Source organism: Caloenas nicobarica, chromosome 2 (genome assembly GCF_036013445.1).
Source record: "Caloenas nicobarica isolate bCalNic1 chromosome 2, bCalNic1.hap1, whole genome shotgun sequence".
Classification (NCBI taxonomy): domain Eukaryota; kingdom Metazoa; phylum Chordata; class Aves; order Columbiformes; family Columbidae; genus Caloenas; species Caloenas nicobarica.
In genome coordinates this window covers 165,767,406-165,781,677 of record NC_088246.1, presented here as the reverse complement: position 1 = coordinate 165,781,677, position 14,272 = coordinate 165,767,406, and the positions used below count along the sequence as shown (strand labels likewise).

Sequence of the window (14,272 nt, the reverse complement as noted above, 5' to 3'; positions counted from 1 at the left end):
TCTTCTGCTTTTCCTCTGAAAAGCTTAATAAAGGTTTAATTTGAAAGTCCAGGCAAAAAAAAAAACCCAAATAGCCTAAACAACAAAAATACCTTTCTGCACAGCTCAGCAGGCCCAGAGCCAGCTCTCCAGCACTGGGGTGGAAATTCAATCTCTTTTCACTTGAAGGCACCGTACAAGATTCACATCAGAGGTTTGGACAGTGGATCGCTTAGCGTGGAGGGCACAGAGCCTCCATTCCTCCAACAGAGCCAGCAGATGCACCTCGCAGGCCTCCCGCAGAGCCACCACAGCTGCCCCATGGACCTGAAAACCCTTCCAGGTGTCGGAGAAGAGCTGCACCAGCCCACGACAAAAGGCTGCAGGAAGTAACTTAAGAGGCTTTTTCTGCAAGCGGCGAAGCTTCTTCCACAGCCCCGGTAGGTGGGGACAATGCAGGCATGTTTTGGGGGGATTCAGGGCTGAAAAAGGAGCCTTTTCAGAGCATCTCCTACCAGCCACCTGCTTCACCCGCGCCATGGTGCTGCTGTTCCTGCTAACCTCGTGCCTCGCTTTCTTTAAGCACCCAGGGCGCTCTGATTGGCTGCTTCCCCCCCACCGCCGCGTCCTATTGGCTGCTCCTCCCCACACAGTCCCGCCCACTAATGTTCCCAGGAGCGGACCTGAGTGAGGACTGCGCTTCCCCTCCGAGGCCGCGCGACCTCCCCGCTCCTCGCTGTGGTCCATTCGAAGTGGAAAAAGGCGGAGTCGGGGGGCGGGTTTGCAGCTCTTCGGGTAAATCGTCGGCGGGTGTTTATGACAACGGGGCTCCAAAGGCTCTTCTTTTAATCACCAGCTGGTTATACCAAAAGGACATCAATGTGGGCATATTTTGCCCCAAAATACAGCTCCAGCACAAACAGGGTCGGGCAGGGGGATGCGGAGGGAAGGGGAAGGTGTTGGGGCTTTTAATCCTCTGGTTTTGGGGAGATTTTTCCCGTTTGGGGCATTTTCCCCAGAGCACTGGGAAATGGGGATTTTCCACCCCAGTGCAATGCCCACAAGGGGGAAAAAATCCCTTCCAGTGTCATCAGTCTGCCCAGTTCCCTCCCCCATCAGACTTTGCCCCTCTTTTTATCCCAGTTTGCTGGGATAAAATTTCATCATTTCATTTCTTCCATTTCATAACTTTCCTCACTCTGAAAAGAGGCTTTTCCTCCCCAAACAAAACTGAGCAGGATGTTTCTCCCCCACCTGAAACCCTCACTGTCCAGCCCACACACAAAGGCGCGCCTGAGGGTTTATTTAAGCTAAAAATTGGCTTTTAAAACACACAAAAGCCAATTTTTAGCAGCAGAAACGATGCCCCCTCGCCGGGCTGCAGTACCGCGCTCCGGCCACCGGGCGGCGGCGCGGGGTCAACAGCTGCTCCCAGCAGCGCACACGGAAGAGCTGCGCTCGGAGAGGACGCGTGGGGTCTGAAAAGAGCCTTTTCCCCGGAGACCGTCTCAGACATTGAGTCTGGCCCGGTGCCCGCCGGCCTCCTGACCCTTGGGGTGTGACCTACCAGACCCCCACCCCCGGGAGGGTCCACGCACGCTGCCCAGTCCCTGCTCCCCCCTGCACTCCAGCCTCCACTGCCCTCCCACCCGCTGCAAAACCGGCCCAACTGCCTTCTGCTTTTCGCCCCAAGCCAGCTCGCTTAGTGCTCATTCCTGAGCCTAAAACCCAGCTGCTGAGCCTGTTCTCCAGTCCCCAAAATGCAGGACTTGATCTGTTTCTGAGCCCGAAGCAACACAACTCAATCTGTTTCTGAGCCCCAAAATCAGCCACATGAGCCTGTTTTCAAACCCCTGGAACAGAAAGCTTCGTCTCCATTTCTGGCCCCCAAACAGCTGACCCTGTCTGCTTTCTGGCCCATTCGCAGTCCCCATGTGCAATGCTGAGGGGTGGGGGGAGCTCAGCCCTCCACAGCTCGTGCACCCCCTGGCCCCCACACGCAGTTTTGGGGAGCGCTTGGGAGCTGCGGAGGGCCTGGCCCCATGTCTCTGCAGGGCAGCACCAGCACAGGCAGGGCAGCAATTTATTATTGCCATTTCAGGATTTATTTCTCTGGCAACATCAGCACTGCACCCCAAATTCCCATTCCCCTCTAGTCTCCCCTGGTGAGGCCCCTTCTCTGTCCAGTTCTGGGCTCCTCAGTTCAAGAAACAAGGAACTACTGGACAGAGTCCATTGGAGCACTACAAAGATGATGAGGGGACTGGAGCGTTTTTCTTACAAGAAAAGGCTGAGAGAGCTGGGTCTGTTCAGCCTGGAGAAGAGAAGGCTGAGAGGAGATCTTATCAATGCTTATAAATATCTTAAGGACGGGTGACAAGAGGATGGGGCCAGACTCTTTTCAGTGGTGCCCAAGGGCAGCACAAACGGCAACAGGCACAAACTGAAACAGGGGAAGTTCCATCTGAATATGAGAAGAAACTGCTTTGAGGAAAAGCTTAACACAATCTCGGGCATGCAAGAAATGAGAGTGTTAGAAGCCTTTGTGGAGAAACTAAGCCCAGCATTGTGGTACAGCTGGGTGAATGGATATTAATTCCTAATATCCAATCCTTCCCAGGCTCAACTTCACTCCCGACTTCTCTACATCCTCCACCCAAGCGGCGCAGGGGGATGGGAATGGGGGTTGCGGTCAGTTCGTAACGCTTCGTCTCTGCCGCTCCTTCCTCCTCACACTCTTCCCTGCTCCAGCACGCTGGGGTCCCATCCACGGGACACGGCCTTTGGTGTCTGCAGAATTGTTTCACATCTTCTCACTTCCCTCACTCAGCTGCTGTTGCACAGCTTTTTTTACCCCTTCTTAAATATGTGATCGCAGAGACGCTACCGGCATCGCTGATGGGCTCAGCTTTGGCCAGCGGCGGGTCCCTGGAGCCGTCTGCAACTGGCTCCATCAGACACGCGCAGCACCTCGTGTCTTCCCAGAGAAGCTGCCCCTGCAGCCCCAGACACCAAAACCTTGCCAGGTAAACACAATGCAATAGTCTCTTAATTTGTCGGGAAATCAGTAAAATCTGAAGCTGTAAAGCTGCTTTAACTTCCACAAATTTTTATGTGAAATGATCAACCACTGCAAAAAACAACCAAAGGAAGTAGCATATTATCCATTGTTATTGTATTCAAGTTTAAATACCTTTCTAGAAAGTTGTACTTTAGTCACAAATAGTCAGGTTAGATGAATAAGTAAACCGGTGAAATTCCACACCCGATGGCACAGAGATGCCCAATCTATACTGCTACACATCTACAGAAACAAAATTTCTCATATATGAGGATCAGCTAATTTTCCCTACAAAATGCAGGAGGTGCCTCCCAAACTATTCATTTCCTCTCCAAAACAAGAAACCCTTCCATAAATAAGGACTGCCATTTACAAAAATCCTTTCTAGCATCTGCCTTTCAAACGTGACAAATGTTCCCATACACACCCCCCTTCCTAACTTTGTGGGACCTGGGACTGCTTGCCAACCTCTTGGAAAGAAAACCCAGCTATACGACCAGAAATGCTTGAGTAGATACTGGCACCTAATTTTAAGGAGGATCACGTCTTAAGTCATAAATCATATTCTTATCAGCCAAACCGCCGTGTGTTTCTGCGTAACGGACACCAAGAGTAACACAGCACGCCAAAGCCAGGCCTCACAACCGAGCTGGGAACCGGAGCGGCCCCGAGAATCTCGCCGCGGAGCTTCTCTTGTGACTTGGCGCGCCTCATCACCACGGACACCACAAACACCACGCTCCCCCAGCGACCACGGCGGCGCTGCCGCGGATGCTGCCCGCAAACCAGGAACAGTGAGCCAGAGGCAGCTCTTTGCAAAATCCGTGAAGACCGCAGGAGCAGGAAAGGTCAGCGCTTTTTTGGTTTTGTTTTGTTTTAAGAACAACACATTTTGTGTAGTACCAGCTTTAGCAAGGCCTGTTTTTTTCCAGCTCTGCATCTGCCTTTCCCTCAAAACTACACAATTGCTATTAACACAGTTCTACTACCTGTCTGTTGTGACATCCTTTTAGCTCTTCAGGTCTGTTTCCCAGAACACAACTGCATTGATTTCCATACAGATCCTTGTCCCCTTGTACTCACCCTACTTCTGATGCAGCTGCCACATTCCCAGCTTGGAACCTGTTCTGCTATTACTACGACAGGCGATTTTAGTATATTTATTCTATTTTGTTCACCTATCTACTTGAATTTAGAATATTTTCTTTAAAAGGTTCACCAGTTGTATTAGGATACAGTACATTTTAGTTATAAATGTTCATTAAAACTGTTAGACTTATCACACTTCTCTCCAGTTCTAAATCCTTGATTGCACTGTTCCTCTTTTGAAAAAGTAGTTTAGAAATTCAGCATGCAAATTCACTCCTTTACTTTCTGATTATGTCTGCAAGAATCATTAATACTGATGTACTTTCCTTCCTTCAGTATCTGTTGTGGACTTAACTGTGCCTCTTATGTTGCAGGTATCTCAGCAGTTTCAAAACATAATGTTGCATGTTAAAAAAACTTGAATCCTCTCCTGAAATGACCGCTTTAAAAAATAGCAAAATCTTAATATAGGATTGCAGGCATAGTGTGGGTAGATCCAAGGGAATCCTCTGTGACCAGCTTTCCACCCAAGTGTCTACACCTGGATAGAAGCCTCTCATCCTGCCTTAATTAACTGTTCTTATTAAAGGACTGTTATCTCCTCAGCAAGAGAGGACCCAGAGAGAACAACTTCTAACAGCACAGAAAACCAAGGCATGAGCTTGGATACCGATGTTCTCCCATAGAGCCATAACATCTTTCTTATCATAGAGTAAAACACTTTGCCTTAATCTGGCAAAACACCAAAGCAAATTTCAGGTCACTCACCTCTAACAAAACTAAAATATAACACAGATAAACCAGCCCAGATGACTAATCTCCAAATGAGTAACCCGTGGCCTCAGCAGACGCCGAATGGCGGTTCAGCCCGCAATGTTCCGCACGTGTCCCCCACCCACCGTCTCCGAAGGAAGAGTTGCAGTCCTGGGCAACTGGCAAGATCGCACCTGTGTGGCACTTTCCACATTCCACCAAATCCACGAAACACATTCCACAGCCGGATCGAGGGGGATATTTCTTCAGCCATTATCCCCTTTATCGTCATTCTTTCTCTTTGTGTTCTTAAATATTTAGTTTTCTGTGTCATATCTCAAGTGACACTGTAGTTAAGATTATGTCCAAGAGGATATCGGTTTATGTTGCCTCAGGCAGTGGAAGGATACAAAGGTGCTCACTCCACAAAGCAAATACCTTGATTGATCGTCGAAGCCCTAGGTTAAAAGTGGTCGCTGTATTTCCTTTTCTGCTCTCATTTTGTAAGACCATACTGACTTAACTTTCTAAATCCAGGAAAAGGATGCAGCTGTTTCTTCAAATATAAATACAAATACAGGAATCTATCTTTGATGAACAGGGCTTAATCTATACTACTAAGATTTCCTACAGCTAGCTTCCAGTCCAGCATGATGGCTTAGCAGTTATATTTTAGAATGTGCTTTATGAATTTTTAAGTTTTCAGGCATGCCTCTATTAGCACTTCCATGCTTACTCGCTGCTAAAGTTTTATGGACAAGATTTACTGCCTACAGAGAGACAGCACACAATGTACAGCTGTAATAATTCACCAGTGGAATTTGACTTCATACTCTGAGCTACAGAAATAACATTATATGACAAAAAGGAAATATTAAAAATATGTGTATTTTTAGATTAGCAGAACTACTTCTTCTCAGTTAACTAGGAATGTAAAAATGCAAATACACATATGTGCACATGTGCTTCAACTCAAGACTTGGGCCAGACATGGGAAATTTTAGGTCAAACGTTTCAGCTGCCAGAATAAGCAGTTGAAAACAAAAGAACATAAGAGGGCATGATGGGGGAAAAAAGCAACGGTCACACATGCCCCATAAATGCTCACTTAGAATTTGTGATTTTTCATTCTGTTACAGTTTAGCAGAGCTTGACACCTCCAGTGTGGAATATGGCAACCAAGACGAAGTCAACGAAACAAGACACAGGTGCTGGGAAAAATAAGCAAGGAGTAACAGCCAAGAATGGAGATGTATCTAAAGAAATAAGCGACATGGAAACACTTGTCAATGAGAGGAAGCTGTACTTGCAGAAGGAAGACAAGATTCTCACTGATCATGTGAATGCATACATGGGAAGAGTGGAGCATTTCCTCCAGGAAAATAAATTCCTCGAAAAGGAAGCCAAACAGAATCAGGAAGAGAGCAATGCTTATCTCTCCTACATAACAAAACACAGCCAAAAGTGCCAGAATATGATAATAACATTAAATGATCAGAATCACACTGATCTGTCTCAAGTCCAGAAGGAGAAAGAGGAGCTGATCTCACAGTATACAGAAAAAGAGAAGGAGGTAAGGAGCCATCTGATGGATGTGGAGACAAAGTACTCCGTTATGAACAAGGAGGTTGAAGACCTGCAGCCTTTCAAAGCTCCATCTCTTCAGCTGGAACAGAGGAGAAGGATTAAAGAGCTGGAGAAGGAATTGTTGGTCACAAAGATCCGGTATGCAGATCAAATGCACACAATCAAGAGCAGATTTCTGAAGGCCAAGGCTGACTGTGAGATGGACTTTCAACAGAAGATCCAGTTTCTCACCAAGAGAGCAGAAGAGGCAGCAATACTGTCTCTAATCCAGCATATCCAACAAGTGAAAGCAGAGAATTGCCGTCTGCGCCGGGAATTGCTCAGCCTCATCCAATACTCCACAATCCTTAAAGAAACCAAAGTTCAACTGATAGACCAGCAGGAGCAGCTGCTCCGGGAGACCCAGCACATGGAGGACATGGCCCACGCGCGCCGCTGGTTACACCAGCACGAGGCGCGCGACGCAAGCGGCAAAACCCGCAGCTCTCGCAGCTCCTTCAGATGCGCCCAGTAGCCTGGAAGAGCACGTCTCCGCTCCTCGCTCCTGCCAACAGATCGGTAGATGTAACTGCACTGTCAGCTGCTGCCACTGTTAGTCAGGTACAGTACACACAAGTCAATGTTCTGTCAGTGATGAGAGGACTGATTTACACAGCTCATGCTCAGCATGCAACCCCGGCAAAGATCTTACAAGTCACCTCAGCTTTAACTTTCATGACATCTGTATTAGGACATTTGAAACTGCAATCCCTTCGCATCCCAAAATAAACAATGACATCTTCTCTTTGAGATCAGACTTTGATGTTTCATTAATTAGCAATTTTCCATGGACAATTGTATTCTCAGACATAGTGAGGCAATCTCCATGTTACTTTTCACTGCAAACTACATCTACTGACACCATAGTGTGAACCAATGTAGGTCAGCTCTTACTTTCAGCAACATTTATTTTCCCAAATCTTCTGTGTGCCAAAGACTTTAATTTATCTTACCTTCTGCTAGTTTCCAAAGGAGAGAAAATAAATATGCGGCAACCAAATCCTTTAAACAATATAAGCAGTTGAAGTATTTGACCCTTGGTCATAACTGTCAACAAAATATATTCACTGAATATATTCATATAAATTTTTACTTCTCATTCTTTTCTTGCTTTACTGTTTCACTTGAGAAGCAAGAGGTAAAGAGTTCTGTCTCTGCAGCTACAATCACTTTTCAAGTTGAACACTTTTGGATTTTGATTACTTCATCAACAATGACACCAGAGGTCACCCTTACTCTTCAGTTTTAACATTCATGCAGGGATATTTTCCACAGAGCAGACCGTAGCTGAGAGTGGAAGAAATGTTGAAGGTCAATCAGAGCAGGGCCACTTTCAATGGCTTTTGAGTATCTTCAATAAAACAGACCCCACAACCTCCCTGTGAAGTTTGTTCCAGTGTTTGGCTGCACTCGCAGAAAAAAAAAAAAAAAAGAAAAAAAAAGAAAAAAAAAGAAAAAGTATTTTCTTACATTGAAATGGAATTTCAATTTCCAAACATTCTGGTTCCATCTTCCTCCTGCTCTGCCTGATATTTAAGCACATTAGTAAGATCCCCTGAGCCTTCTCCAGGCTAACCACCACCAGGTCTCAGCCTTTCGCTGCACCACAGATGCTCCAAGCCTTTAACCATCTTGGTGGCCCTTTGGTGGACACAATCTTGTATGTCTATGTCCGTCCTGCTCTGGGGGGCCCATAACCATACGAGGTGCTCCAGATGTGTTGTCTCAGCGCTGAGCGAAAGGGAAGGATTGCCTCGTGCAGCGGGCAAGGCTCTTCCTGATGCAGCCCAGGGTGGTGTTCGCCACCTTTGCTGCCTCCACGTCGCTGGCTCACAGCAACCGGTGCCCACCAGGACCTGCAGCTCCTTTCCTGACAAGCTGTCTTGTAGCTGGGGAGCTGCCAGCCCGGGCTGCTGCACGGGGTTATTCCTCCCCAGGTGCAGGACTGGGCATCTTCCAGTGATAAGTTCACAGGGTTTCTGTTGCCCCATTTCCCCAGCCTGTCAGGGTCCCTCTGAATAGCAGCAGAACCAACCGCTGTATTAACCACACTCCTTGTTCTGTACCATCTGCAAACGTGCCAGGGCTGCGCCCCCGCCTGCCATCCCGCCGGTCAGTGTGGAAGCTGAGCAGTCCTGGCAGCCGTGCTGAGCCTGCGGCGCCGCTCGTGACGGCCCCCGGCTGCACCCCACGCCGCCAGAGACACACGCTGCGTGCCGGCGGCTCAGCCAGTTTTCAGCCTGCCTGCCGGCTCTCAACCAGCCGGCACTTTCCCACTTGGACAACAAGGATGCTGCAGGAGTCAGCGTCTGGCAGAATTCAGTGCTAGCGAGGAAAGATTTGTATTGTGGGTATTAGCAATAGAAGTTGCTAGATTTAAAAAAAAATGTCGGTTTTTTTGTTTGTCTTTACGGTGCCCTCGAATGCCACCGGGTGCTGGGAGCAACGTCCGAATTGCTGTGCCGACCCCGGCGCACGCCGGTTTGCCAGGTGCCGGAGAAGTTCCACCTTTCGCTGCGCCGCTCCCGGGAGCGGAGAGCGGCCCCGCGGGGCCCCCAGCGCCGCCCGCCCTGCCAGGGAGCGCGGCCGGCCCGGGGCAGGGCGGCCGGGCGGGCGGGCGGCCGGGCGGACGGAACCGCCGAGCCCGCGCCGCCGCCCGCCGGGCCGTGCGCATGCGCGGCGCCGCGCGGCCGTTTCCATAGCAGCAGAGGCCAGCGGAGAGGGCGGCGCCGGGCTGTGCGGGGCCTGCCCGTCCGGTGCGGGGCTGTGCGGGGTCTGCCCGCCGCCTGCCCGCCGCCTGCCCGCCCGGCGCGGGGCTGCCCGCCGCCTGCCCGCCGCCTGCCCGCCCGGCGCGGGGCTGTGCTGTGCGGGGCCTGCCCGCTGCCTGCCCGCCCTCCCGCCCGGCGCGGGGCCTGCTCGCCCGCCATGAGCGAGCCGGAGGTGGAGGCGCTCGTTGCCCAGAAGTACGAGATCAAGAGGCGCCTGGGCAAGGGGGTGAGTGGCTCGGCGGGCCCGGGGAGCCGGGCGGCGGGGCCGGCGCTGTCTGCGGCCCGTGTGAGCCGCGGGTAGCGCTGGAGGCCTGGGAGTTTATACAGCTGGAGAAAAACCGGGCTTTGAGATGTTTATGATGCTGGATAGAGGAAAAATAATCATAAGTCGTAGCCTGATAACTTTCTGTGACTTCGTATAGTTGTTTCACGATTAAATTTCAGAGGAAAATAAGTGTTACGGTGTAGTATGTGAAACCGAAAATACCTTTCAATTCCCCATCAGGTTTTTTTTTTTTCCTGCGATTTACAGGAGAAACGCTGCACAGAGCACTGACCTTGCATGTACACCTGGTTTGTAGCAAAATTAATCCGACTCTCAAAGTATATTCTGTATGTGCCTGCCAAATACTTTCACGTTTACTGTAACCCCATTACTTCAAGTATTATGCCACATCAAGTATTTTTTCCCCCTAAAATTACATATTTTTATAGGTGAGGCCACATTACTTTCTAAGCTCTTTCTCCTCAGGCAGTCTCTAAACCCTTCCGGATTATCTGCGTTTCTATTTGGCAGCTCTTTGCCGTTGTTTACTTGTGTTGATATTAGTAGTTAAGAATTTCATGCGTAAGGGGCACGTGAGAGAGGCTCATTTTCTTCTTCATCCTCTAAGACAATGCTTTGTTTTTCTCCTTTTGAAATCACACTGGTCTTTCTTATGTCTGTAGTTCACTCTAAGTTTGCCCCTGACCTGATGTTTTCTGCCGTTTTGTTACTAGTTATCAGCTTTCTCCCTTTGACTGAATGTAGTATGTTAAATCTTTTAACGTGCTAGGTTCTTCAAACAGAATGACATTACTGTTTCATCTGAAATATCAAAGTGTTTGAGAGTTCTCTTTGGAGATGGTTTTACATACTACATTCAGTCTTTAATAGTGGCTTCAGGCCCATCATCTAGGCATCACCGACATTACCCAAACTACTGGTTGAGCTCCTAACTCCAGCAGTTCCAGTCTCCTAAATATCTGTGTTTTCTGCCTCTTGTATGCAGAAAGTTCAGTATGTACACAGCTGATGTACTTACCTGAGCACTTAAAAGACTGTTGGAGTCTCTGAAACAGGTGAGGACTGCCCAAAAAATAGAGCTGAGAAGTGCAGCAGTAAAGGAAATAAGCTATTCCTCTACAGGGAGGCAATTCAAAGAGTTGGGTTTGGGTTTTTGTTGTTTGGGGCTTTTTTTGTCTTGTTTGGGTTTTGTTTTTGTTTAATTAAAAGCCGTGTTGTCTGTTAAGGGCACAAGAACTTCTACTCGAGTTTTCCCTATTCTGGATGACTGTGCGATGCTTGCCAATGGTGATTACTCAGTCTCCCTTGTGGTACAGATCCAATTCTCTTATTTTTAGGGTACATAGATTTGAATCTTAACTTTCCACATTCTAGGATATACCTTATATCTGCACAATTGGGCAATTTCTCACCCAGAAATGCAGTTAATGTTTAAACATTAACATCTCTGATTAATCACCTGTTTTAAACATCTCTGATTGCCCAGAGGGGTGGTGGCTGAACCATCCCTGGAGACATCCCAGGCCAGGCTGGACGGGGCTCTAAGCAACCTGAGCTGCTGCAGATGTCCCTGCTCATGGCAGGGGGGCACTGGGGGAGCTGGGAAGGGCCCTCCAACCCAAACCAGCCTGTGATTCTATGAAATACTCATCCAAAGTAAAACATTTGAAATATGTGATACTAAGTGATTTCATGCTTAAATACTCAGAGGCAGACTTCCCAAGAATATGCATGTCCTGGGGTATGGGTTCAGGTCCTTTGCTGTGCATCAGGAAGTACAAACAGAGTATAAAGCGTCTCAGATAAGTGCTATAATAGTACATTGTTGGTCTCTTTTCTTTTTTCCCAAGTAACAAGTGATAAGATGAGAGGAAGTGGCCTCAGGTTGTGCCAGGGGAGATTTAGATTGGATATTAGAAAAATTTCTTCACCGAAAGGGCTGTTGGGCATTGGAGCAGGCTGCCCAGGGAACTGGTTGAGTCACCATCCCTGGAGGTATTTAAAAGATGTGTAGATATGGCACTTAGGGACATGGTTTAGTGGTGAAGATGGCAGTGTTTGGTTTACAGTTGGATTCAATGATTTTAAGGGTCTTTTCCAACTCAAATGATTCCATGATTCTGTGATACTGTCACTATGGGCCTTGGTAGCAGTCTCTCTCCATCTTTTGTATGAGCCCCCTTTACTGAAAGGCCACACTAAGGTCTCCCGGAGCTTCTCCTGCCCAGGCTGAACCCCCAGCTGTCTCAGCCTTTCTCCCCAGAGCTGTTCAGCCCTCGGCCCATTCCCGTGTCCCTCCTCTGTCCCGCTCCCACAGCTCCGTGTCTGGCTGGTGCCGGGACCCCGGGGCTGGACGCAGAGCTCAGGGGGTCACAGCAGAGCAGGGGGGAGAATCGCTTCCCTCCACACGCTGGACACGCTGCTCCTGGTGCAGCCCAGGATGCCGTTTGGCTCTCTGGGCTGCAGGCGCACATTGCCGGTTCATGTCCAGGTTTTCATCCCCCAGCACCCCCAGGTCCTTGTCCTGGGGGCTGCTCTCCATCCCTTCATCCCCAGCCTGGGCTGATACCGGGGCTTGTCCCGACCCACGTGCAGGACCTTGACCTTGCTGATCTTCATGAGCATGTACATGCTTATTGGCTGCTTTGGGGGCCAGGATGCTTGACCGTGTGGGCCTTTGATCAGACTCTGTCTTGATGTTCCTAGTCCTTGACTCAACCAAGTATTGCTCACTGGCCTAATCTCTCTTTGTTCTAGTTAGTGGTGATTACATCTTCTTTCAGTACATTCTGCTTCCACGCTGAAGGTCTGAACCTGTTCATCTGTCTTTTCGTCTCCTAGGCTTATGGCATTGTGTGGAAAGCAATTGATCGCAGGACAGGGGAAATAGTTGCTGTTAAAAAGATTTTTGATGCTTTCAGGAACAGAACAGATGCTCAGGTAAGAAATCGTTGTTCTAACATGTCCCGAAAGATGTGGTGGGAGTTCATAGATATTTTCAGGATTTATGTCTCTGAAAGATGTTAGTTATTTGACAATTATGCATGTAATAATACGGTCTACACATATATTAGGATACAACAGAGCAATAAATGTCAAGCTTTGTATATCATGCACCTACAAAATACTGTGATGTTCCTGAGAAACAAGTATCTTCATAGGCATGCACAATTTGATTCTTGCTGTTATGCTACAGTGTCTAAGCACAGAGAGCACGTGTCACTTTTTAGTGAGCTACTGGCTTTTTCCTAGCCTGTCTACCCTATAAAGTTTTCCTCTGCTTTAGAGATTAGAATGGATTTTACCCTCACATTGGAAGTCCATACTCTGTTCTGTCATTTTGTTGAGGTGATAATAAAGTTTTGTTTGTCTCTTTATTTCCAGAGAACATTTCGAGAGATTATGTTCCTGCAGGTAATGTCCATTTTCCCACCTCCTCTCTGATTTGTAATTATCTCGGAAGTTGTTCACATATTTTCTTCCCATTCTTTCTCAAAATGCAATGATCAGTGTCAACAACTCTATTCATTTATTTTCTGCACCATCTTGGCAAACAGTCTTTTCCTGACTGGGAAAAAACACCTGTATGAAATGAAGAGTTGGTCTTATTTTTTCTTCGAGACATGCCTGGTTCTTTCACCATTTTTAGCAGTATGTCTACTCTAGGATCACCATATAGACTTGCACTTTCTGTCACTTCTTACTTCTTCGTGGACAGAAAGTGTTTTTCTTAGGTTTTAAATGCAGTGATTCAGAGGTGGGGCTGGGGTGTGGAAGAGATTTACATGCCAAAAGCTTTTTCCTCTGCCCTGTGGAAAGCAACTTGACCGCTTGAAATAATCAAAACAAAACTAAAAGGAAAGTTCTGTATGGAACTACTTAAGGCTGCTCTTGTTTTGTTATAATTGACCGCACACTACACCTAATTACCTTATCAGTGGCAGTGGCATTGAATTTATCTGTCCATTCCTCCACAGGCTTACCATGTAGAGACATCGATGTTTTTGAATAGTGATAATGTTACAACCGCGACCTTCTAAGGACATAAGCCAGGCTGGGCTCATAGGAAGAGTTATTTCCTAAGACTGTCAAGTTTATGTAGTAAAGAGATGAGATTTTTTTTTACTTTTTGATCATTCTTTAAGCCTGAAATAGAAGCAGCAAACTTAACAGCTAAAACATGAGAGCGGTTCCTTAGAAGTAGATTATACTGGTAAGTTAGATCATCTCTGAAAGTATAGCACTTCTGGAGTAGATGGGTGGAGGAGGAGTTGGGAGAAGAAAAAGAAGGATATTTCTCCTGAAGGGAAAGAATGAGTCATTTTGGGGGAGGGTGGCTAAGGTGCCATTAAGCCCTTACTTCTATGACTTTTGGTGCTAAATAGACTTAAGAATTTTAGTTCCCCCCTCCTATTTTTGAACACATTCTATAGCTCTTTCTTGAGGTTCAGGACTGAGATCAGAAAGGGAAAAACGTAAGAAATATTCTTTCAGTGGTAACTGGATGTTTGTCTTAATTTGCCTGACTGTGTAAATTCGTTTCTGTGCATAAATATTGCTTAGTTTAATCTGTTTGTCATAAGGGCATTTGATGGACTAGATGAAGTTTCTTGTAATTGAGAAGTGTTGATGTAGAATTTGGGCATTTTGGTGATTCTCTTCTGGATGATACGTAGTATGCTGGTCGTTATGCTGCTTGCAGGTTTTATG

At 47.5% G+C, this 14,272-nt stretch overlaps 2 protein-coding genes across 4 annotated transcripts in view; both read left to right on the top strand.

Annotated features, from left to right (window-relative positions):
- The first annotated feature begins 6,053 nt into the window (after positions 1-6,053).
- CCDC166 (coiled-coil domain containing 166) lies at positions 6,054-6,983 on the top strand. The gene has a single exon (XM_065627988.1). It carries the CDS (start codon positions 6,054-6,056, stop codon positions 6,981-6,983), a length of 930 nt encoding a protein of 309 aa, XP_065484060.1.
- Positions 6,984-9,358: 2,375 nt separating this feature from the next.
- The window catches only part of MAPK15 (mitogen-activated protein kinase 15), a 37,008-nt gene continuing 32,094 nt past the window's right edge, over positions 9,359-14,272 (top strand). For all 3 annotated transcript variants that reach the window (XR_010605779.1, XR_010605778.1, XM_065628602.1), the window contains exons 1-3: positions 9,359-9,502; positions 12,404-12,502; positions 12,947-12,976. Coding sequence is in view for 1 of the 3 variants with exons in the window: in XM_065628602.1 (XP_065484674.1) it covers positions 9,434-9,502; positions 12,404-12,502; positions 12,947-12,976 (198 nt within the window). In the remaining 2 variants the exon portion in view is untranslated. The remainder of the gene's footprint in view (positions 9,503-12,403; positions 12,503-12,946; positions 12,977-14,272) is intronic.